This window comes from Caretta caretta, chromosome 4, assembly GCF_965140235.1.
Source record: "Caretta caretta isolate rCarCar2 chromosome 4, rCarCar1.hap1, whole genome shotgun sequence".
Taxonomy (NCBI): Eukaryota; Metazoa; Chordata; order Testudines; family Cheloniidae; genus Caretta; species Caretta caretta.
In genome coordinates this window covers 105,371,282-105,394,834 of record NC_134209.1, presented here as the reverse complement: position 1 = coordinate 105,394,834, position 23,553 = coordinate 105,371,282, and the positions used below count along the sequence as shown (strand labels likewise).

At 41.5% G+C, this 23,553-nt stretch overlaps 1 protein-coding gene across 2 annotated transcripts in view; it reads right to left on the bottom strand.

The window, feature by feature from the left end:
* The window catches only part of KCTD8 (potassium channel tetramerization domain containing 8), a 172,161-nt gene extending 148,893 nt beyond the window's left edge, over positions 1–23,268 (bottom strand). The window contains exons 1-2 of one of the 2 annotated variants that reach the window (XM_048848436.2): positions 22,092–23,268; positions 11,667–11,767 (exon numbers count right to left, since the gene is read on the bottom strand). In XM_048848436.2, coding sequence (XP_048704393.2) covers positions 11,667–11,767; positions 22,092–22,962 — 972 coding nt within the window. In that variant the 5' untranslated portion in view covers positions 22,963–23,268. The remainder of the gene's footprint in view (positions 1–11,666; positions 11,768–22,091) is intronic. The other variant, XM_048848435.2, reaches the window with a different exon arrangement.
* Between the last annotated feature and the right edge of the window lie 285 nt (positions 23,269–23,553).

Here is a 23,553-nt window from a genome sequence, read left to right as displayed (position 1 = left end):
ATTGAAAGAATTCTTCCATCCACCTAGCAACCGCTGCTAGGGAAGAGGGGTGCATTACCTATCTTGATAGGAAAACCTCCTTTATCAGTGCAGGAAGCATCTATGTTCTGTAGCTGTACTAGCTGTAGTGTAGACATGGCCTCAGACTCCCTGACAGCAGCCCATTCTGCTTGGTCTGCAGGCTCTTGTGCCAGCTGTTGATAGTCCACCAATTAGCTGTAGCCCCCTTAGTAACTGGCAGGGTGGGGTTTATACACCCCATCACAGGAAAGGATTTATATGCTTACCTAAGACTACGTATACTCTACCGCCTATGTTGGCAAAACGTAAGTCATGCAGGGGTGTGAATATTCCACCCCCCAAGCGACATAAGTTACACCAACATAAGTGCTAGTCTGCACAGCGCTATGTTGGCAGGAAAGCTTATGCTGCTCACAGGCGTAGTTTTCTTATGCCAATTGGAGAGCTCTCTCCCATCGGCACAGAGCATCTTCACCGCACCCGCTAGTCTATGGGAGAATAGCAGCAACACAGCACTGGCCCAGTCCCCCTTTGAAGTGAATGAAGGCTGAGGATACTGAACACAATGCTAGAGGTACTGAGTATTTCACAGTATCAGCTCCAAAGCCATCAACAGAGAGAGAGAGCAAACAAAAGAGTTTTATTCTGACTGGGCACACTCAGATATTATGAGTAGCAAAGGAGGCAATTAATAAGCTATATTTATGTATGATCGATACTTATCTGTGAACTACAGACTTAGCTGAAAGAATGCAATCCACAAGAGAGATGTCACAAATTAAAACCACAGAGCAGATACAAATGGGAAATGAGGAATGATGAGGCAATGTGATATCAAGCAAGATCAGAACCTTTAGAAAGAGCAGAAGTGAAACAAGTACACAGCCAACAGGTACTTCTCACTACGAGGAGACCCAGGAACTCAGCTACCAACTATCGAACTGAGCCAAGCTCTGGACGAAAATTTTTAGAAGACAGAAGCGGAATAATCCTGATCAGCAACTCTATACTTAAGAAGATTTGTGGCCCAGATTTAAAAAAAACAAGGTACCATGCCATCACAAATTATCTTGCAATAAGGATCCTAAAGAAGGTTGAGGTTTATCACCAATTATAACCCATACTGGAACTTGTCACCACTGAAAAATCAATTTTATGATCAATGGGACTACTCGTGATGTAGGGTGCTACTCAACAGGAGGGTAGCAGAATCAAGCTCAAAATGAGATTCAAATTGCAAAAATACAATAAAAATGATTTAAAAGCCCCATATAGCTGAGGAAAATAATATGAAAAGATTAAGGCTGTGAAATGATTAAAAAAAATAAATTGTAATTAATCACAACATTTAAAAAACAGTTGTAATTAATTACAGTTTTAATTGCACTGTTACACAATAATTGAATACCAATTTAAAAATTTATAATAAATTTTAGATGTTTTTCTACATTTTCAAATATATTGATTTCAGTTACAACACAGAATACAAAGTATACAGTGCTTACTTTATATTATTTTAATTACAAATATTCGCACTATTAAAAAGATAAACAAAAGAAATAGCATTTTTTCAGTTCACCTTATACAAGTACTATAGTGCAATCTCTTTATCATGAAAGTACAACTTACCAGTGTGGAATTATTTGGGTTTTTACAGAACTGCACTCAAAAATAAAACTTTAGAACCAACAAGTCCACTCAGTCCTACTTCTTTTTGGGCCGTTCACTCAAACAAACAAGTTTGTTTACATTTACAGGAGATAATGCTGCCCGCATCTTATTTACAATGTCACGTGAAAGTGAAAACACGGCACTGTTGGAGTCGGCATAGCAAGATATTCACATGCCAGATTTGCGGAACATTTGTATGCCCCTTCATGCTTCAGCTTGTAGGCTCTAAAGTTTTACAATGTTTTGTTTTTGAGTGCAGTCATTTAAAAAAATTATTCTACATTTGTAAGATTGCACTACAGTACTTGTATGAGGTGAACTGAAAAATACTATTTCTTTTATCTTTTTTACAGTGCAAATATCTGAAATAAAAAATATAAAGTGAGCACTGTACACTTTGTATTCTGTGTTGTAACTGAAATAAATATATTTGAAAATGTAGAAAGACACCCAAAATATTTATAATAAATTTAAATTGGTATTCTATTATTGTTTAACAGTGCAATTAAAACTGTGATTAATCATGATGATTTTTTTTAGTCTAGTTAATTTGTTTTGAGGTAATCGCAAGCATTAGCTGCAATTAATTGACAGCCCTAGAAAAACTACACACAATAGTAGGAAGGAACCTGGAAAGCAGTAATGCTGAAAGTAAGGTAGGGAAAATAATAGACAGCAGATTAGACAGAAGACGTTTACAATGTGACAGCAGAAAAGCCCAATGCAATTACAGCTGTGTATACAGTGGTGCCATGGGACAGAACAGGGCATAACAGTACCTCTCTCTATAGTCCTGGAGCAGCTGCACGTAGAATATTGCATTTAGTTATTTCCCACAGAGACTCTGGAAAAACTGAAGAAGTTTCAGGAAAGAATGAAAATGGTCAGAGGTTGAGGCTTCTGAAGTACGAGGACATTAAAAGAATTAAATACACGTCTTATCTAACAAATTGTTAATAGGGAGGGAGAGAAATATAAATATTAGAAGGGTGTAAATACCAACTATGATGAGTAATTATTTAAATGAGTACAAAGAATATAACCAGGAGTAGTATTATTTTTTAATATAAGTATAACGATGGTGCCAATGGGCCAGCTGTGACAATGTGACCCCACAGTGCCTTCCCCAAAGAGCTCACACTCTAAATAGACAAGACAGACAAAGAGTAGGGGACGGGATACAACACAGCAGCAGAGTCAACAATGGGTTGGTCTGCAGGTGTCATGTTAGAGAAGGTGATGGTCACCCCTGGAGATGAGGCCTAGGTTGGACCCTATCTCCTCCCGCAGATGATACTTCAGTATCTGCTGAGGCTACTTCTTTTGTTTGCTCCCGCCAGCTTGATTTACTCTGACCACCCAAAGTAGAATAATGAATTTTTTTAAAAAAAGGACAAAATTAAAAAGTAACCTTCAGAAAAAAAAATACCGTCAGTAAGATCTATTAGACTGGATAACAGTCTCCCATAGGAAGTGATGGAATGGTAGATTGGAAAACTAGATCGAACAAAACCCTAGTACAATAGGGCACTAGCTTGTGTTTTCAGAAAGACGTTCTATATGACCCAATACATCTTTCCCATCTTTAACTTCTATGATAGATGATTTATCTATCGTTATCCCATACTGACTCCCCTCATAAGTGAAGTGTCAAATACAGATGGCCAAAAAAATATTCAGATTCCAACATTTTTCAAAGCAAAAAGCTTTTGTTTGTGTGTGTTGGGGGGGGGTGTTGTTTTACAAAAAATTCTCAGTTTTGAACAGCTCCAGTCATAAGAAGTAAGTCATCACATTGGCACAGTATGAATTGTAGCGACACACACACACACAAACTTTTTTCTTCCATCACCAGTTATGCAGCACTCAAACAGTTTTACAGACATCTGAATAATCAGATCATATAATGCTTGGAAGATAGGATAGGAGAAGTTTTGTTTGATAGAAATGATTATTGATAACAAGGCGGGCTTATTCTCCTTTTGTTGTACATGTGAAATTCTCATTGATGTCAGTGTGGGTGTGACACTTTTCTATATATACACATGCTTTATACCTTAAAGTCTTTGTAGAAATGATGACACATGAGAGTTTGCCAACATTCTGCAGTGGGAATCAGTGTATTCGTCTATCCAATATTGCTCTCCCAAAATGGTCTGTCCATATTTATGAAACAGACCTTATTCATTAGTTCCCATATATTAGTTAAAAACAATTAAAAATTATTGACATAATTACTACAAACATAAAAATAACAAATTATCACTGCTTGGCCCCTGACTGGTATGGCTATATATTAAAAACAATTAAGAAACTGAACCTTCCTCTTCTCCAGAATTACTCAAATCCAAGCAAGAATACCAATTAAGTAATAGACATTGGATTCTATCATGCAAACGCTCACTCATGAGCATTAAAATGTCCCCTTGCAGGGAGAACTAACACAGACCAATACACCATTTAAATCTTAATGAAGTCCTATTTTGAGGCCTTAAGTGTTGCATATGCTTTTTGCTGGTCATTTACACAGGACTAGATTTCACCCGTTATTAGATCCTACTTATGGGAGTAGACTCATTTAAGTTAAGGAAAAAATGCATGAGTAAATTAATTCTATAATCCTTAATGATTATATAGGATGCAAAACCTAAAAAGGACAGTGATATTTAGTTGATTAAAATAAAAATAAAAAAAACAATCAAGTACACAGATAATGCAAATAAGAGTTTGACCCTGTGCTAGGTATGACAACTTCAGTTTGGACATATGGGTTTTTTCTGTTCATTCAACCAGCATATGAATTTTAAGAAGAAAGCAAATTACTTTTTCCTCAAAAAGCACACACAATTTTTTTAATCAAAACTACAACAAACACTTTCCCAGAAACACATTGGGATACCTTTGGTTCGTTCAACCTAACAGACTCTCTCATAACTTTTTTAAGGTTGAAATGTAACATACTCTTCCACTGGACCTATGGTTGCCAACCCTCCAGGATTGTTCTGGAGCTTCCAGGAATTAAAGATTAATCTTTAATTAAAGATTATGTTATGTGATGAAACCTCCAGGAATACATCCAACCAAAACTGGCAACCCTGTTTGGGCCTGGCCCAGTTTGCAAACCGAGCATGGTTTTGGAGAGACTTCAGGATTCCTGCTCTCTAAGGAAATAAAGGCTGGGATCATTTTGGAAATTAATCTATCAGTCTGTGTATATGCGTGACTAGGATGTTATCCCGTGTAGTGACTACGAGCATTTTCAACAATTAAACAGGATTACAAGAAGAATGTTCAATTTGGAAAATGGGGAGGTGAACTGGTAACTTTGGTCCAGATCCTGCCCCATACTGTGGCCCCTTTACATAGCTCTGGTGGGGGACTAGCACCTTGGGGACTGCTACAAACTGAAATAATCTAGCTCAGTCCTAAACTGGCTTTGAATGATACAGGGGCCAAACTGGTCTGGAACAGTCCTTGAGATTGGGGGTGTGTAAAAGATGCACACAGCCACTTTTGTTCTCCCTCCTCATCTTAGAGCTCAGACACAGCTGAAGATCTATCCTTTAAACTGATGAAATGGGCAAAAGTTCTTAATATTTATGGTCTCTTTGCCCAAACCGTGTTAGTGTTTGTTAAGGATGGCCAGGGAAGGAGGCTTGGGGAAGCCTGTATTTAGCTGTCTTCCAATGACCTCAAAACAAAAAACTGTTAGCATCTTTGAAAGTGGCATCATAATCAGTCTGGTATGTTGCTTTAAACACATTAGTCTTTCACTTTGGGGGACTCGTGTTTAACCGTGGGATTGTATCACAAGCTGAGTAAATTTATATTTATGGTCTCACTATCTAATCCCTAGTGAATATTTGTTCACCTCACAGATTCTCTTCATAATGTGGTACATTTAGCGTTTGCGGCACAGGGAAGGATCAGTAGTAGAATAGCAGCTATCATGCAGGTACAGAGATAACTAACATATAGTGAAAGTTTGTTATAGTAACCATTTAAAATCATGTCGCTGAATCAACATCTGATATTGTCATGTTTTCAAGAAAAAAAAACTGGTTTGCTTATAGGTTTCAGAGTAGCAGCCGTGTTAGTCTGTATTCGCAAAAAGAAAAGGAGTACTTGTGGCACCTTAGAGACTAACCAATTTATTTGAGCATGAGCTTTCGTGAGCTACAGCTCACTTCATCGGATGCATACCGTGGAAACTGCAGCAGACTTTATATACACACAGAGAATATGAAACAATACCTCCTCCCACCCCACTGTCCTGCTGCTAATAGCTTATCTAAAGTGATCATCAGGTGGGCCATTTCCAGCACAAATCCAGGTTCTCACATCCCCCCGACCCCCATACACACACAAACTCACTCTCCTGCTGGTAATAGCTCATCTAAACTGACCACTCTCCAAGTTTAAATCCAAGTTAAACCAGAACTTCTGGGGGGGGGGGGGGGGGTAGGAAAAAACAAGAGGAAATAGGCTACCTTGCATAATGACTTAGCCACTCCCAGTCTCTATTTAAGCCTAAATTAATAGTATCCAATTTGCAAATGAATTCCAATTCAGCAGTTTCTCGCTGGAGTCTGGATTTGAAGTTTTTTTGTTTTAAGATAGCGACCTTCATGTCTGTGATTGCGTGACCAGAGAGATTGAAGTGTTCTCCGACTGGTTTATGAATGTTATAATTCTTGACATCTGATTTGAGTCCATTTATTCTTTTACGTAGAGACTGTCCAGTTTGACCAACGTACATGGCTGAGGGGCATTGCTGGCACATGATGGCATATATCACATTGGTGGATGTGCAGGTGAACGAGCCTCTGATAGTGTGGCTGATGTTATTAGGCCCTGTGATGGTGTCCCCTGAATAGATATGTGGGCAGAATTGGCAACGGGCTTTGTTGCAAGGATAAGTTCCTGGGTTAGTGGTTCTGTTGTGAGGTATATGGTTGTTGGTGAGTATTTGCTTTACTCTCAGCCCAGCAGAAGCAGCTGTTCTATCTCGGGGCCTCTCCTTCTGCCCCTCCACCCCCACGAACATGATACAGTTCTGTGGTGACCTAGAATCCTATTTTCGACGTCTCCGACTCAAGGAATATTTCCAAAATACCTCTGAACAACATACTAATCCACAGAGGTCTCCCTACCAACACTACAGAAAGAGGATTCTAAATGAACTCCTCCTGAAGGTCGAAACAGCAGACTGGACTTCTACATAGAGTGCTTCCGCCGACGTGCACGGGCTGAAATTGTGGAAAAGCAGCATCACTTGCCCCATAACCTCAGCCATGCGGAACGCAATGCCATCCACAGCCTCAGAAACAACTCTGACATCATAATCAAAAAGGCTGACAAAGGAGGTGCTGTTGTCATCATGAATAGGTCGGAATATGAACAAGAGGCTGCTCGGCAGCTCTCCAACACGAGTTTCTACAAGCCATTACCCTATGATCCCACTGAGAGTTACCAAAAGCAACTACAGCATTTGCTCAAGAAACTTCCTGAAAAAGCACAAGATCAAATCCGCACAGACACACCCCTGGAACCCCGACCTGGGATATTCTATCTACTACCCAAGATCCATAAACCTGGAAATCCTGGGCGCCCCATCATCTCAGGCATTGGCACCCTGACAGCAGGATTGTCTGGCTATGTAGACTCCCTCCTCAGGCCCTACGCTACCAGCACTCCCAGCTACCTTCGAGACACCACTGACTTCCTGAGGAAACTTCAATCCATCAGTGATCTTCCTGATAACACCATCCTGGCTACTATGGATGTAGAAGCCCTCTACACCAACATTCCACACAAAGATGGACTACAAGCTGTCAAGAACACTATCCCCGATAATGTCACGGCTAACCTGGTGGCTGAACTTTGTGACTTTGTCCTTACCCATAACTGTTTCACATTTGGGGACAATGTATACCTTCAGATCAGCGGCACTGCTATGGGTACCCGCATGGCCCCACAGTATGCCAACATTTTTATGGCTGATTTAGAACAACGCTTCCTCAGCTCTCGTCCCCTAAAGCCCCTACTCTACTTGCGCTATATTGATGACATCTTCATCATCTGGACCAATGGAAAAGAAGCCCTTGAGGAATTCCACCATGATTTCAACAATTTCCATCCCACCACCAACCTCAGCCTGGTCCAGTCCACAGAAGAGATCCACTTCCTGGACACTACAGTGCTAATAAACAATGGCCACATAAACACCACCCTATACCGGAAACCTACTGACCGCTATTCCTACCTGCATGCCTCCAGCTTTCACCCTGACCACACCACACGATCCATCGTCTACAGCCAAGCTCTGTGATACAACCGCATTTGCTCCAACCCCTCAGACAGAGACAAACACCTACAAGATCTCTGTCAAGCTTTCTTACAACTACAATACCTGCAGAAGTAAAGAAACAGATTGATAGAGCCAGAAGAGTTCCCAGAAGTTACCTACTACAGGACAGGCCTAACAAAGAAAATAACAGAACGCCACTAGCCGTCACCTTCAGCCCCCAACTAAAACCCCTCCAATGCATTATTAAGGATCTACAACCTATCCTAAAGGATGACCCAACACTCTCACAAGTCTTGGGAGACAGGCCAGTCCTTGCCTACAGACAGCCCCGCAACCTGAAGCAAATACTCACCAACAACCACATACCACACAACAGAACCACTAACCCAGGAACTTATCCTTGCAACAAAGCCCGTTGCCAATTGTGCCCACATATCTATTCAGGGGACACCATCACAGGGCCTAATAACATCAGCCACACTATCAGAGGCTCGTTCACCTGCACATCCACCAATGTGATATATGCCATCATGTGCCAGCAATGCCCCTCTGCCAAGTACATTGGTCAAACTGGACAGTCTCTACGTAAAAGAATAAATGGACACAAATCAGATGTCAAGAATTATAACATTCATAAACCAGTCGGAGAACACTTCAATCTCTCTGGTCACGCAATCACAGACATGAAGGTCGCTATCTTAAAACAAAAAAACTTCAAATCCAGACTCCAGCGAGAAACTGCTGAATTGGAATTCATTTGCAAATTGGATACTATTAATTTTAGGCTTAAATAGAGACTGGGAGTGGCTAAGTCATTATGCAAGGTAGCCTGTTTCCTCTTCTTTTTTCCCACCCCCCCTCCCAGAAGTTCTGGTTTAACTTGAATTTAAACTTGGAGAGTGGTCAGTTTAGATGAGCTATTACCAGCAGGAGAGTGAGTTTGTGTGTGTATGGGGGTGGGGGGGATGTGAGAAAACCTGGATTTGTGCAGGAAATAGCCCAACTTGATTATGTAAAGAGTTGTCACTTTGGATGGGCTATCACCAGCAGGAGAGTGAATTTGTGTGGGGGGGTGGAGGGTGAGAAAACCTGGATTTGTGCTGGAAATGGCCCACCTGATGATCACTTTAGATAAGCTATTAGCAGCAGGACAGTGGGGTGGGAGGAGGTATTGTTTCATATTCTCTGTGTGTATATAAAGTCTGCTGCAGTTTCCACGGTATGCATCCGATGAAGTGAGCTGTAGCTCACGAAAGCTCATGCTCAAATAAATTGGTTAGTCTCTAAGGTGCCACAAGTACTCCTTTTGGTTTGCTTATAGTAATCTCTCAGTGTCTGAGCAGTAGTTTAGTAGAAGTTCATGTTTTCAATAAAAATATCATATGGTTTGCGCACTCCTCTATGGAAAAGTAAATAAGTTTCCCTGAAAGTATCACGATAAATAAATCCTTACAAAAGACACTGAAGTGATCTGACATCAAGAAGCAGTTCTACAAAATGTTACAGATCCAGCAAATGTTACGAATCCAGCAAAGGCAGCTTCTCCGACATTCTAGCTTTATTCCCAGTAGTAGAGTCATCCACAGGCAGTACATTTCTGGAATGGCATCAAAACCAGCGTGCCCATGAGTACCACAGTAAAAATGACTTAACATACATATTGGTCATCTAATACCTTTCTTCGCCTACAGTATGCAAAGAAAAGGTGTTCCCAGTCATTTTAAAAAATAAAATCAGAGATTAGACTCACAACAGCTCCACTCCTCTCCAACCTACGGGGTGACCATACCCTATTTTTAAATATGACTTTATTGTCGAAGGTATCAAAGCTAGACCTTACCAACATGTTTAAAAAAAAAAAAAATCAGCTCAGGGGTCTTGCTTGCTTTTATTAAAGTATAATGGTATTTAAAAGGTTCATGATACTGTTTTAACTGCAACAATGACATACCATTTGTAGAGGAGCTCAGATTGTTTTTACAGTTGATTCATTTATTATAAAAACATACTTTAAAAATACATACTAATATTCTTTATTTTTGCATGGTTTGAAATCAATACATAAACCAAATCTACGTCTTATTTGACTAACAAGTGAAATTAATGTCCCAGAATGCTGGACTGGATAAGATATACTATTTTGGTTTGTTAAAGGTGGCAGAAAAAGAAATAATTTTCCTAGAACAGCAATTTACGGGTGCACAGTTTGATCATCTCTTTGCATTCAGACACTTATGTTTGGGAAGAATGACAAGAAATAGAATAGGCATCATTTATTTATTTTTAGACTGAATCAAGGTGTGAGCTATCACCACTGCAAGGCAGGATATTCAATAAATTGCTTTGCTTTGGTTTTCTAAAAGCTAGGAGACTGATAAAATTGGCTATGGTCCTGCGCAACTGTCTTACAGACCCAACAAGCCTAGATCCTGACATGATCAGAAATTTTGAATCGTTTTCAGGCTGTATGGTCGGTTTTAGATGCAGGCAAACATCGGTGAGGGAGTTAGTACCAATTTATTACCTGAGGGTGGATCCAAAAGATCTACATCTATGTGGATCTACCTGTCTTCTCGCCCAAGATGATGCCACATAAGAGTCCAAAGAGGCTACTTTAGCCTTTTTTCTTGATTAGAGAAATCACCACTGAATGGCTCGGCTACCACTCTGTGGCCTGAAGAGGGCCCTGGAGATCTCTGTTGATCCGCCCACCCCAGGCACTCATGCTAGGTACTGAACTGTAGATTTGGCACTTTAAGAGAAGCTCACATAATATTTTATCAAAGTGACATTTTAAAAGCGGAAAAGTGCACTGTGTTTTTTCTTGTCTCTTTTTTTCCATTATGAAAACAAATGGGACTATCTTTATAAAAACACAGTATTTGTTTCCTAAAAGTTCATCTCTTCTTGCTGGTTATTCCCTGCTGATTAAGAAGTCATTATCACTTGTTTGTGACAATTTCCACAGAAACCACAGTGATCTCACAGAGGGCTATCTTCAGGTGGAAAATAAGCAACATAAATCCATGCAAGTGTCACTAGTAACAAATGAAAACAGGAAAGCAGAAAATGTTATATGTAAAACAAAAATGTCTAAAACAGAAAAAATTTCAAAGTTTTTCACGAGGTATTACTGGATCTTTTTTATAATAAACATGTCAACTCAGAAGAGACAGCTTCCAGCTGAGCACCATGCTCTCAACACCCATAATTCAGACTGAGGAGCAGATGTTAAATGTGAAATCCATTAAGACCAATTAGATTTTCCAGAAGAAGGTACAGTAATAGCATGTGGAGGCAATTCCATATTACACAAAAGCACCAAGAAAAAGAAGTCAGACAGCTCAAAATGTAAGTTGTACGCTTTATCTGAAAAGTGACCAACCAGGATCTCCGTACTGAGCTGCCTGTAATCATTTCAAGTAAAGAACTAACTTTGGACTACTCTTTCAATATGAAAAACACTTTTGTAGGATGTGATGGGGTGTCCACAGCACACAGCATTGTCAGTGTGGGGAGTGGGGTGGGCAGCCCCAACAAAATCTGCTCCCCTGGTAAGGATAGTTTCCCCCTGCTAAGCGTAGCCTCCCCCACGTATGGGTTAGCTTCCCCCTGGTAAGGGTTATATCTTTTAACAATGGAAAAAAAATTTTTATTTACATACCGGATTGGCGCTGGACCGGGTAAACAACGCCCCCGCTGCCAGCTTTGATGCCCCGGCTGGCTGTGTTAAATATATTAGGGGAGTAATTCGGGTCGCTGGACCTATGAACAAGACATTTTTTTAATGAGTGGATTTCTCACGAGTCTGAGAAAAGAGACCTCCCTACTGAAAATGAAATGGGAGTTGAGGAAATTGAATTGATAGATAAGGACTGGGCGGATGATGTTTTATCATTTTTACCTATGGTTTTTACTAATGACACTTCTAATAATTTAGATGTGGACAATTTTAATCCTGGTTTTGAGTATTTAAATGCATTTGAAGATCCGTATTTTAAAGAATCTGGACATTTTAATACTAATTTAACTACTGTTTTTAACAATATAGATACAGATAATTTAATTAATTTAGCAAATTTATTAAGTAGCAGCTCATGGAAAGATGGAGTTTTTTATCTAGAATATCCCATCGATTGTTTTAATTGTCCCATTTGCCCACAGATTTTAGCAACATTTGGAAAATGGGCAAAACATATTAATGTAGTACACAAAAGTAAGGCCATTAGAGTGGTCTAAAAAGTGTGGTAAATCCTTTCAATTCCACAATAGAGCATGCCACTACCCCACGTGCATGCCCAGGGAAGTGGATACCCCAGTGAAGGGCTATATCTGCTCAAGTTGTGTGATGGCTTTCCATACTAAATAGGGCCTAAGCCAGCATTGTAGACACAGGCATCCTGCAATTAGAAATGAACAGAGAAAAGAAAATATAGCGGCTAGGAGTAAGACTAGAGAGTCTACTTGCTCTTGATCTTGAATTTGGACTGATCATGAGATTGAGTTGCTTATTAAATTGGAGACCAAATATGTAGGGAAAAGGAATATAAATAAGTGTACTGAAAGTGAATTAAAAACAAAGACTAATAAACAAATTTCAAATAAAAGGCATGAATTGGCTAAGAGAAAGATTAAGAAAGATAGAGTTATCGATGAAGTGGGAGAGGTAGATAGGAATGAAGAGAATATATTGGAAGTTCTGCCTCATAGAGAGAAAATCTTGCCACTAAAGAAGCATCCATATGTGGACAAGGTGGGGAAGGTATGTAGGCAAGGGAGACAAAGTAGGAAAGCTGGACAAATATTAAATAGCCTAGAGGAAATTGAAATTTTATTAAAGGAAAATCAGACTAAATATGTTGGGTGGGCAATGGTGGGAAAGTTGTGTAACTCATTGATATAGACAGATACAAGTAGATATGAGGAGCAACAGGAGATGAATAATAATAATAGAAAAGGGAATGGAGGGGTGGGTGATAGAAAGAGACAATCTAACAACATTCGGAGATATGCCACTAAGAAGGCTAGATACAAATGTTACCAACAATTATTTGTTAAGGATAAAAGAAGATTAGCACGCATAATTATGGGAGAACCAAATGGGGTAAATGTAATATTCCCCTCAAAGATAATGAGGCATATTACGTAGATACATTGGAAATTGGACATAGAAGTACAATAGGATGGCCCCTGCCAGCGAAAGAGTCGATAATGATTTATTATGAAGTCCTATTTTGGTGGATGAAATTAGGGAGGCCCTGAGAGAGATTTGTAAAGATAGTGCTCCTGGCCCAGATAAAACAACAGTGAATGATTTATGGGATATTTTTAACCTGGACTCCTTAATTCTCATGAAAATTTTTAATATATGTTTTTTAAATAGGCAGGTCCCAGATATTTTTAAAGAAAATAGAACTATTTTAATTCCCAAAGTGCAAATTGAGGAAGAAATAACGAAACTATCCTCCTGGAGGCCATTGATAATAGGATCTGCAGTCAAAATTTGCAATAAGCAAAAAGGTTTTCCAGGATGTGAAGCGAATATCTCAATTTTAGACAATTTGATAAAGGAAGCAAAGTGGAATGGGGAGGAATTAGCCACAGTATTTGTGGATTTGGCCAAGGCATTTGATTCGGTGGGATATGGACATATTATGTCTGGCCTGAGGAGCTTTGGGATAGATGAGTACATTTATAGAAATTATAAGGAAGACCTATACGATAACTGCACTACAAGGGTTTGGGTGAGTCTATTTTAATAAGGAGTGGGGTTAAAAAAGCGACCCTTTGTCTCCTATTTTATTTAATATTGCCATGTATCCTTTGTTAACTAAGCTGGAAACCGAGGGCTCAGGGTTTTATGTTCAAGGGAATAGTGTCACATCGTTGGCATTTGCCAACGATGTGGCAATTTTAAGTGGGTCATATCAAGGGATGGCCAAAAATCTAGGAATTTTAGATTAGTATTTCTGCAAAAAACAATCTTTGGGTTTATATGAAAAAAAATAAGGGATTTCACATACTAGCAAAATAAAAGACTTATGTGATTAACCCCAAGAATAACTGGAGAATGGGTACTGAAATTATCAATAATGTACATCCAGGAGAATACTTGGGGGGCGAGGATAGATCCTTGGGATTGGAGGAATGTCTCTTAAGGACAAATTGATTGAATGGAAAAAGAAAAGGAGTACTTGTAGCACCTTGGAGACTAACCAATTTATCTGAGCATAAGCTTTCGTGAGCTACAGCTCACTTCATAAAAAACACCTATTTTTTCATGGTCTGTGTGTATAAAAATATCCTCACTGCATTTTCCACTTTTATGCATCTGATGAAGTGAGCTGTAGCTCACGAAAGCTTATGCTCAAATAAATTGGTTAGTCTTTAAGGTGCCAAAAGTACTCCTTTTCTTTTTGCGAATACAGACTAACACAGCTGCTACTCTGAGACCTGATTGAATGGAGTGAGTTTAAGTAAGACTCCTCTTAAACCTGCCCAAAACCAGATGATTTTACAAACGTATATTTTATCTAGGCTATTTTATAATTTACTTTTAATTGAGCCCCCTTTTTATCTTTTATATGAGCTGGATGTTTTAGTTAGGAAAATAGCTGAACAGATTTTACATCTCCCAAAAAGTACCATCGATGAATTATTTTATGCAAGGGGAAGAAATGGAGGACTTGCATTAACCAAATTTAGTGTACAATTACCCAACATGCTTATCCGCAAATGACGAAGACATATTGTGTCTAAAGATAATTGGATAGATTTATCCTGTATGTATGCTGGAGAAAATTTAGTTGATAAAATATTGATTCTTAGCGCAGCAACACCAAATTCTAAGAAATGGAGGGAGGAGGAATTTTTTAGATTTTAGACTTTTTAGATTTTGTGGGTTGAGGTGCCAGGGGGTAGGTAAGTATTTTTAAAATGATGTAACTAGTAACTCAATTTTGAAAAGATCTGGTATGGTTGAATCCTCCTCATTGATTGCTGCATTACAACTTAGGGCTAATGTTTACCCTACAATGGAAACATTGGCAAGAGGTAGAGAAGGATTAAATGCCACCTGTAGATGGTGTGGTAAGGCTAGGGAGACAATACCACATATATCTGGACAATGTTTTAAAACTAAAGATGCTAGGATAAGACGACATAATAGGGTAGTTTCTGCGGTAGTAGATAAGGTGTTCAAATTGGGGTGGAAATCAATAGTAGAACCTCAGTTGAGAACTAAAGAAGGAAATTTGAGAAAGCCGGATATTGTTTTTATAAAAGGAGATACTGTGGTGGTGGTGATGGTGGATGTTACAATTCACTGGGAGGATAACGCCGATAGTCTGGAGAAAGCCCACAAAGAGAAGGCTGCCTATTACCTCGAATTGGAGGAAGATATTAAGAAACTAACAGGAGGTACAAATGCCCACTTCTTTGGTCTCGTAGTTCGGGCTCGTGGCAAATGGAGTGAAGGAAATGATGATCTTTTAAAAATTTTAGGAATTGAGAGAGGTAAAAATTTTAAAGAAAATTTTTGTAAACTCATTTTATATGCCACTGCAGATATGATGGCTTATGTTCAGTGACAAGTAGTGATCCCAGAGCTCCATTCCATATATCCTACTATTACTTACATTTTAGCTATTTTTCCATATTTTAAATTTATGGATTATCAGTACCTTTTTTCCCATTTGGTACCTATTTATCTATCCTTTCAGATAGCGGTTTCAAGTCATTAATAAATACTTATAAATTTGGATTGATAGCCTATTTTAAATTATTCTTTTTACTGGAATTGGCTGGCAGACTGGATGCGTATAGTAACCAGGAAAGGGCAGGTAGTCACGCCTATACACAAATGGCCAAGCAGGCCAATTAACTCCACAGGTTGCACAAGGAGGAGGAGCCAGGGAGCATGGAACTAATTGAGAGCAGGCTCAGTTGTGCAAGAACAGGTGGGGCCTGTATAAAGTCAGGTAGCTGGAAACAGATGGGGGTTACTAGGAAAGGCAGCAGGAAGGCAGGCAGCAGCCAGTCGCTGAGAGGAGGGTTAGGAGCTGGTATAACCAGAGAGAGAAGGGGAACCAGGTGTGGCAAGAAGCCGCTCAGAGAAGTATCAGTGAAGACTGGTAGAGGAAAGCCCAGGACTGTTGAGCTGAGGGTCCGTGGGCTGGAACCTAGAGAGGAGGGTGGGCCTGGGCTCCCTTGCCAGCCACCGAGGGAGTGGTACTGTGGGGCAGTGAAAAGGAAAAGTGCCTAGGACTGCTAGGATGAAGGAACTGTATTACCCCAGAAGGGAGGAACACTGAATGACCTAGCCGGAGGCCTGAGTCACGAAGAGGACACTGTGGTTCCTGGGACTGACAGAGGGACTAAAGACCAGAGGGAGAGACAGGATGATGACATACAAACCACAAAGGGGGGATTGACCTCAAGAGCTAATCCCCAGAGCAACCAGAAGGAGGAGCCAGACCACAAGTGAGTGGTGCACCCTGTGAAATGAGGCAACGGGAGGAGTAGGGCAATAGTGATCACATACTATGTAAAACCAGCCAATTAATCAACACTTTTGGATGACAGCTTGGAAGTGTACTGCAGAGAAGAAGCCAAGGAGGTCCCTTCTTTCTCTCCCCCTAATCCCATGTGTATGCATCATTATACATAGTAAGCTTTGTCACTCTGGTGTCATCTGGGACGTGGGGGAGACAGATAACTTCCAAGTTATCTTGGAATGGCTGGGATGATTTAACTGGGAATTGGTCCTGCTTCGAGCAGGGGGTTGGACTAGATGACCTTCTGGGGTCCCTTCCAACCCTGATATTCTATGATTCTATGAAGTATAAAACGGAATTTAACTTTCATGGGGGGATTGTACTCAATGTATCAGAGGGAAAAAAGCAGTCCACTCTCCTGTAGCTGTATGGGCTTTGCAGTGCCAATATGAATTAAAAAGTAATAACTTATTTTGGATTACTAAACAAACAGATATGACTTGTAATACAAGAAGCAGATCTGCTGAGCACTTTTCAGAGCTGAGACACAAGGTACAGACTAAAGGAGAAATTCTGCCTTCAAACTTACATCAGTAGTTCCCTATGTATCCAAGGGCTAGATCTGACCCTAAAGAAGCTGTTTGGAAGTACATTTCTCACTAATCTAATGGATCAGTATATTTTAGTAATCAGTGTATAGCTTGTCATTCCTAGAAAACAGTTAAAGGTCCACAATCGACAAATAAACAGTCAACAAATCCTGAGGTCTGTGTGACTATTATATGATTAGTGTATAATTATTAACACTGAGCCTGGTAAGTCTGAGACTAACATGAATAACAAGATAGCTAAAAGATTTTTTTAAGTTGTTGAAAGATGAAAGCATGAATATGTAACAGGAAATTAGGCTTTTTTCCTACATAACACCAAATTAACATTCAGATGCGAGACGAAAAAAAATTACAAACACAAAACTTTGTAACAGAATAAGATTCAACTATTCTAGTGCTTTAGTTGTGAAAACATGAAGGGCTCTTGTACCTTTAGGGCACCGCTCTATGTTGAGTGCAGTATGACTACTACCAGCCTCCTCAGTGAGAGTTCTGGGGAAATCGCCCTTGTAGCAGGCCCAATTCCTCCTCAGGTTCCAGCATGCATAGCAGAAGTGTGGCTGCTGTGCCATACTTGAAGAGACTGCAATATCCACTCTTTCCTATGCCCAGCCAGCTCGGCTTGTGGGTAAGGAGGGGATGAGACCATGGCACTGTCAGCTTCTCCCGTCCTTTGGGAGAATCTCGTGCCAGCAAATACATTAGCCCTGAGTAGTCCTTCCACTCATGGTGAGTAGCACAAAGGCAGGGGTGCAAGGGACAGCCATTCCCCCACTGCATACTGTGCCTGGGCCAAGCACAAGCTTGCCTTTACATTTCTAAAGCAATGTAACCAATCAAACTATTCTGTTTAATATGCACAGAATTACACCATCAATCTGAAATACAGTTCGTTTCAAAAAAACTATTTAAAAGTAGTTTCAGGTAGGTCACTGTGCCTTTTTCCCTTTGCCAGTTTCTGTGATTTTACAAAACTTTTTCCTCTCCCCTGTTGCTGTGTGAAAGACAACCAGTAGGGAAAACGGTCTAATTATACAAAAGAAACCATAAAATTATTCTGAACAAAGTGCTCTGTCAAATGCATAAACCAAACAAACTGGAAAAAATAGGGAAAGTATTTTTCACTAATTTCTTTCAGCTGTAGGAATCTTAGGTGTTACTTTTAACAATAGTAGGTTAAAAAAAAAAAACCCTCCAACGGGAGGAGAATTTTTAAGTTGAAATGTCATTTTTAAAAAAAAATTAACCACATGTTCTTCTTTTTACAAATAAAAAAGAATGGAAAAATACAAAACAAAATAAAAATTACAATGATGTCTAATTCATCCCTCATATAATTACACTGAAGCCAATGGAGTTACACCAATGATTAATTCGCCCAATGATGTAAAACAGAGCACTGGTCTTTACAGTAACATACAACACACTGCACAATCCAAAACAAAATATTATGAAAATCACCCAACAAAGAACTACAAATAGTTTCAGAGTAGCAGCTGTGTTAGTCTATATCAGTAAAAAGAAAAGGAGTACTTGTGGCACCTTAGAGACTAACAAATTTATTTGAGCATAAGCTTTCATGAGCTACAGCTCACTTCATCGGATGCATGCAGTGGAAAATACAGTGGGGAGATTTATATACACAGAGAACATGAAACAATGGGTGTTACCATACAGACTGTAACAAGAGTGATCAGGAAAGGTGAGCTACTAACAGCAGGAGAGCGGGGAGGGGAAGGGGAACCTTTTGTAGTGATAATCAAGGTGGGCCATTTCCAGCAGTTTACAAGGACAGTAGGAGGGAAAATAAACAAGAGGAAATAGTTTTACTTTGTGTAATGACACATCCACTCCCAGTCTTTATTCAAGTCTAAATTAATTGTATCCAGTTTGCAAATTAATTCCAATTCAGCAGTCTCTCGTTGGAGTCTGTTTTTGAAGTTTTTTTTGAAGAATTGCCACTTTAGGTCTGTAATCGAGTGACCAAAGAGATTGAAGTATTTGAATGTTATAATTCTTGACGTCTGATTTGTGTCCATTTATTCTTTTACGTAGAGACTATCCAGTTTGGCCCATGTACATGACAGAGGGGCATTGCTGGCACATGATGGCATATATCACACTGGTAGATGCGCAGGTGAATGAGCCTCTGATAGCGTGGCTGATGTGATTAGGCCTACTTATTCAAGCCTAATTAATTTAGGCTTGAATAAAGCCTGGGAGTGGATGTGCCATTACACAAAGTAAAACTATTTCCTCTTGTTTATTTTCCCTCCTACTGTCCTTGTAAACTGCTGGAAATGGCCCACCTTGATTATCACTACAAAAGGTTCCCCTTCCCCTCCCCGCTCTCCTGCTGTTAGTAGCTCACCTTTCCTGATCACTCTTGTTACAGTCTGTATGGTAACACCCATTGTTTCATGTTCTCTGTGTATATAAAATCTCCCCACTATATTTTCCACTGTATGCATCCAATGAAGTGAGCTGTAGCTCATGAAAGCTTATGCTCTAATCAATTTGTTAGTCTCTAAGGTGCCACAAGTACTCCTTTTCTTTTTACAAATAGTTTGAGGACAATAAATAATTCTGGATCAGGCACTAAAGGCCAAATCCAGTTCCTACTGATATCAGTGGCAAACTCCTCTTGTCTTCACTGGGACAGGATTGACCTTAAGGGGACATTTAATTTAATGTAGGGTCTGTCCTGTAAGCCCTCCATGTGCAAGATTCTCATGACCCACATGAGGTTTACAGAGTCAAGACCATAATTGATATATTTAAAAGTAAAGTAAAATTCCGAACTAAAAACAAAGATTACTCCTTTGTCATGAATATTTAAAGTTTGCAATGCTTCAGTGGACAAGAACAGATCTTAAAGTTCTAAGAAAAAAATATAGATTAATAAATATAATTAATAGAGCCATAATATTTCTGTTTGTCTTTTCACATTTGAATAAAAATCAGTGTGCTTTATTGAATATTAATCTTTTAAAAAATCACTATTAGATTAATATGCACAGAAATATATAATTACATACTTGGAAAACTATTTCTGGAAAAAACAGAACTTTGGATATTTTCAGTCTCAGTTATAACCATTGGAAATTTATTATATATTTAGGAATATCTATGCATATCTCCCCACCGCACACACAGAGGGGGAAACTAATCATTAAAATAGTTTACAAAGTCGATCCAGAAAAGTGAAATGAAAGCCCTTCTAACAAAACTCGAAGTGTTTGTCGTCTTAGTTAAAAGCAGTGTGATTTTATAGACCTTGGAAACTAATTTTTAAAATATCAGTTTAATACACACTGTTATATATCTTATAGAAAGAATCAGCAGCTGGATGGTGCTGACCATCTACATAACACAGTGTAGTATGCGTTATGGAATTAATTTTCCTCTGATGGCCAAGCTGTTAAACACTCTGCCCAGCTATGGCTTTGAACGCAAAACAGGTTGCTTCATTTAGTTTTACTAGGGGAGAAGTTAGAAGCGGTTCTATCTACCTCCGAATCTCCCCGACAGATGTTTTACTAAAATAGGCCCCCTGTGCTCAGAAAGCATGAAAGCACACAAACCCAGGAGGAGCCACTGAAGGGAAAACGATTATCTCTTCCACAGGCTTCAACTCAACTCTCCAACGCATTAAACAGGTTTAAGGCTTCTTGGGTCTTTGAAAGAAACAAAACTCTGCCACTTGATTTGGTGTTTTCTATTCCGCTGTGTTCTCATTAGTCCAAATCGCTCTCTATCATCGTCCTACACAGTGCACTTGGTGCGATTTAAAGCGTGCAGTCTAACAACAAACGTCCACATGTCATTCTGCCATTTTCGAAAGACATGAAGTCTGTAAGTATACCACGGTAGACTATAAAAGAATTGTTTAAGGCGTGCATGCCATGGAATTTTCTTCTCTGATGCCCTTTCTTCTCTCATCACGGTTCAGTTCTATCCCTCATTGAAAATGTGCCCAGATGGAGTCTGTTTACTTTGCAGTTAATGAGAACGGAAGGAAATGTAGCGATAAAATATTAAAACCCTTCCTTGCTTCCAGCACTGCTGTTTTAATCTTTGCAAAGCCCAACTTGAACAAAAACGTGAAACCCTCAAAGTCAGACATCACTGCTCTCTCCCAAACTCACGTACATCTTTAAAGAGAGAGAGATAAAAGCAAGGCTGGTGGTTGTTACTCTCGACAGCTTTTGACTAGCGATAACTATGGTTTTGACGTATGATAAAAAAAAATCGGAAATATCGTGGATTCACTCAGAACCTCTCTCCAGCTTCCTAACATTAGTCATTACACCTAACAAGCACCAGCCCTGCTCTTAGCCAGTCCCTATGCACTGTATTCAGAATCAATTTCTTACAAATTCCAGATTAAGCTCTTTTTACATATGGTACAAATAAATACTCACACACCTGCATTGTAAAGCTATGAGTTTTCATGAATGACTGCTGCTTCCTACAGGGCGTTTAGTTCAATCCTATGGACATTTTGAAAGGGGAAACAGTGTCTGACTGGAACAAATTAGAAGCAGAGGGACCACAACCTGTTCTTCCAAAGGCGCCTCCGTTAGGATTGCTTTGACTCTGTCCCCCACCCCAAAGTGCAGTAGTTTCCTTGCTTTGTCCCCACAAAGCAAAAGCAGCAGCAAAAGTAAGTAGGATTTGATCTGTCCCCCGGGGGGGGGGGGGGACGGCAACTAGCCCTTTTCTACATCTTTAAATAAATGCTGCCAAGTCTCTTCCTCCAACCTTTTTTTTTTGGGGGGGTGAGATGAATATTTTAAAGTATTTTATAAGGGAGGGTTTTGCATTGAGGCATGCACAAGATCCCACTCAGAACCGGCCCCTGCTCCTGAGCACTGCAATCGGGCTGAGTCCTGGCGGAGGAAACCACCAGCCTGCCCCTCCACACACACACCAAGCCCTGGGCCTGCCTCCTTTGGGACTACTGCCAGGTGGGCAACTTACTGTAGAAGATGTACTCGGTGTAGCTGCTCCAGATCTTGTCCTCCCTGTACTGGTTGATGAAGGCGGCGGTGCCGGTGGAGTTACAAGCCACCATGTGGAAGCCGGCCTCCGAGAGCCGGTCGAACGCCTGCTCCAGGTAGGTGAACTTGAGGTAGAAGCGGGAGGTGTATTTCTCCGGGGGCCGGTCGGGGTCCCGGCTCTCGTTGAGCGTCTCGCCGAACACCTCCTTGGCCAGCGCGATCCTGCCGCACACCATAATCCGGGCCACCCTGCGGAACTTGGCGTCCGCCTGGCTCTCCCGCACCGTGGTGTACGAGCCCCGGTAGCCCACGGTCAGGAAGCCCGAGCGCTTCTCCAGGGCGGCCCCGGCCGCCGCCCGCAGCAGGAGGTCGCCGCTGCCCTGCGAGTTGCTGTCCTCCAGGTCGCTCTGGCAGCCCTCGTCGTTGAGCGAGCCCTGCTTGGTGACCTTGGGGGAGAGCAGCTTGACCAGCTCCCCCAGCTGGAAGTACTCGGCCTCCCGCAGCAGCCGCTCCTTCTCCGGGAAGTGCTCGGGCAGGGCCAGCTGCTTGTCCCGCAGATAATCCAGCACGTACCTGAAGAGGAAGCCGTCGCGGTCGATGAAGAAGCGCGCCCGGCTGTCCCTGGGCAGCTCCCTGGCGGCCGCCTGGCTGCCCCGGCGCGGGGAGAACATGCTGGCCAGGGTGCTGTCCGGGACGCTGAGCAGCGTGGAGTGCTTGGTCACATACACCTGGCCGCCCACGTTCAGCTCCACCACCTCGGGGAAGGGCGAGCAGGACGGCGCCGGGGAGGAGGACCCCATGTCACTGATGGGCAGGATGCCGCTGCCGCCGCCCGTGTCCTTCAAAGCCATGGCTGCAATGGACGGAGGGAGCGTCTCCAAGCCCCCCTCGCCCGGACGGCGCGCGTCTGCTCAGGCGGGCTGGCTCCGCGCGGCTGGAGGGCTCGGCCCACGTGTGCGCCGGGCTCCGTGCCCCAGCTGCAGGGAACTTCCCCGGGGCGCGCCCTCTCCCCCTCACTGCCCCATGCGGAGGGCTCTTCCCGGGCGGGGCTCCGCTCAGTGCCCCCCCCCCCCGCCCTCCTTCCCTTGGAAGCGTCTTCCCAGGCGTGGGCCCCGCTCCCTGCCCCCAAAGAGGGTGCCAGTCCCAGCGCCCCAGCTAGAGGGCTTTCCCAAGGCGCTGCAGCCCCTTTAGCGTGCCGCGGTGTGTGGGACCAGCTCCCTCCCGGTATGAAGAGCCCTGCCTCTGCCCGCCGCTGCCTCCCCGCTGTGCCTGAGCAGCAGCAACTCCCAGCCCCAGGCGGCAGCAGCTCGGGAAAGCCGCGCTGACGTCAAGCCCCGGCAGCAAGAAGTGGCTGGAACTTTGCAAGCAGCTGTCCCTTAAAGGGGCAACCTGAAGGGTGCTACTGGGAGTGGGGGAAAACCGGATCGTGCCAGGTTTTATCC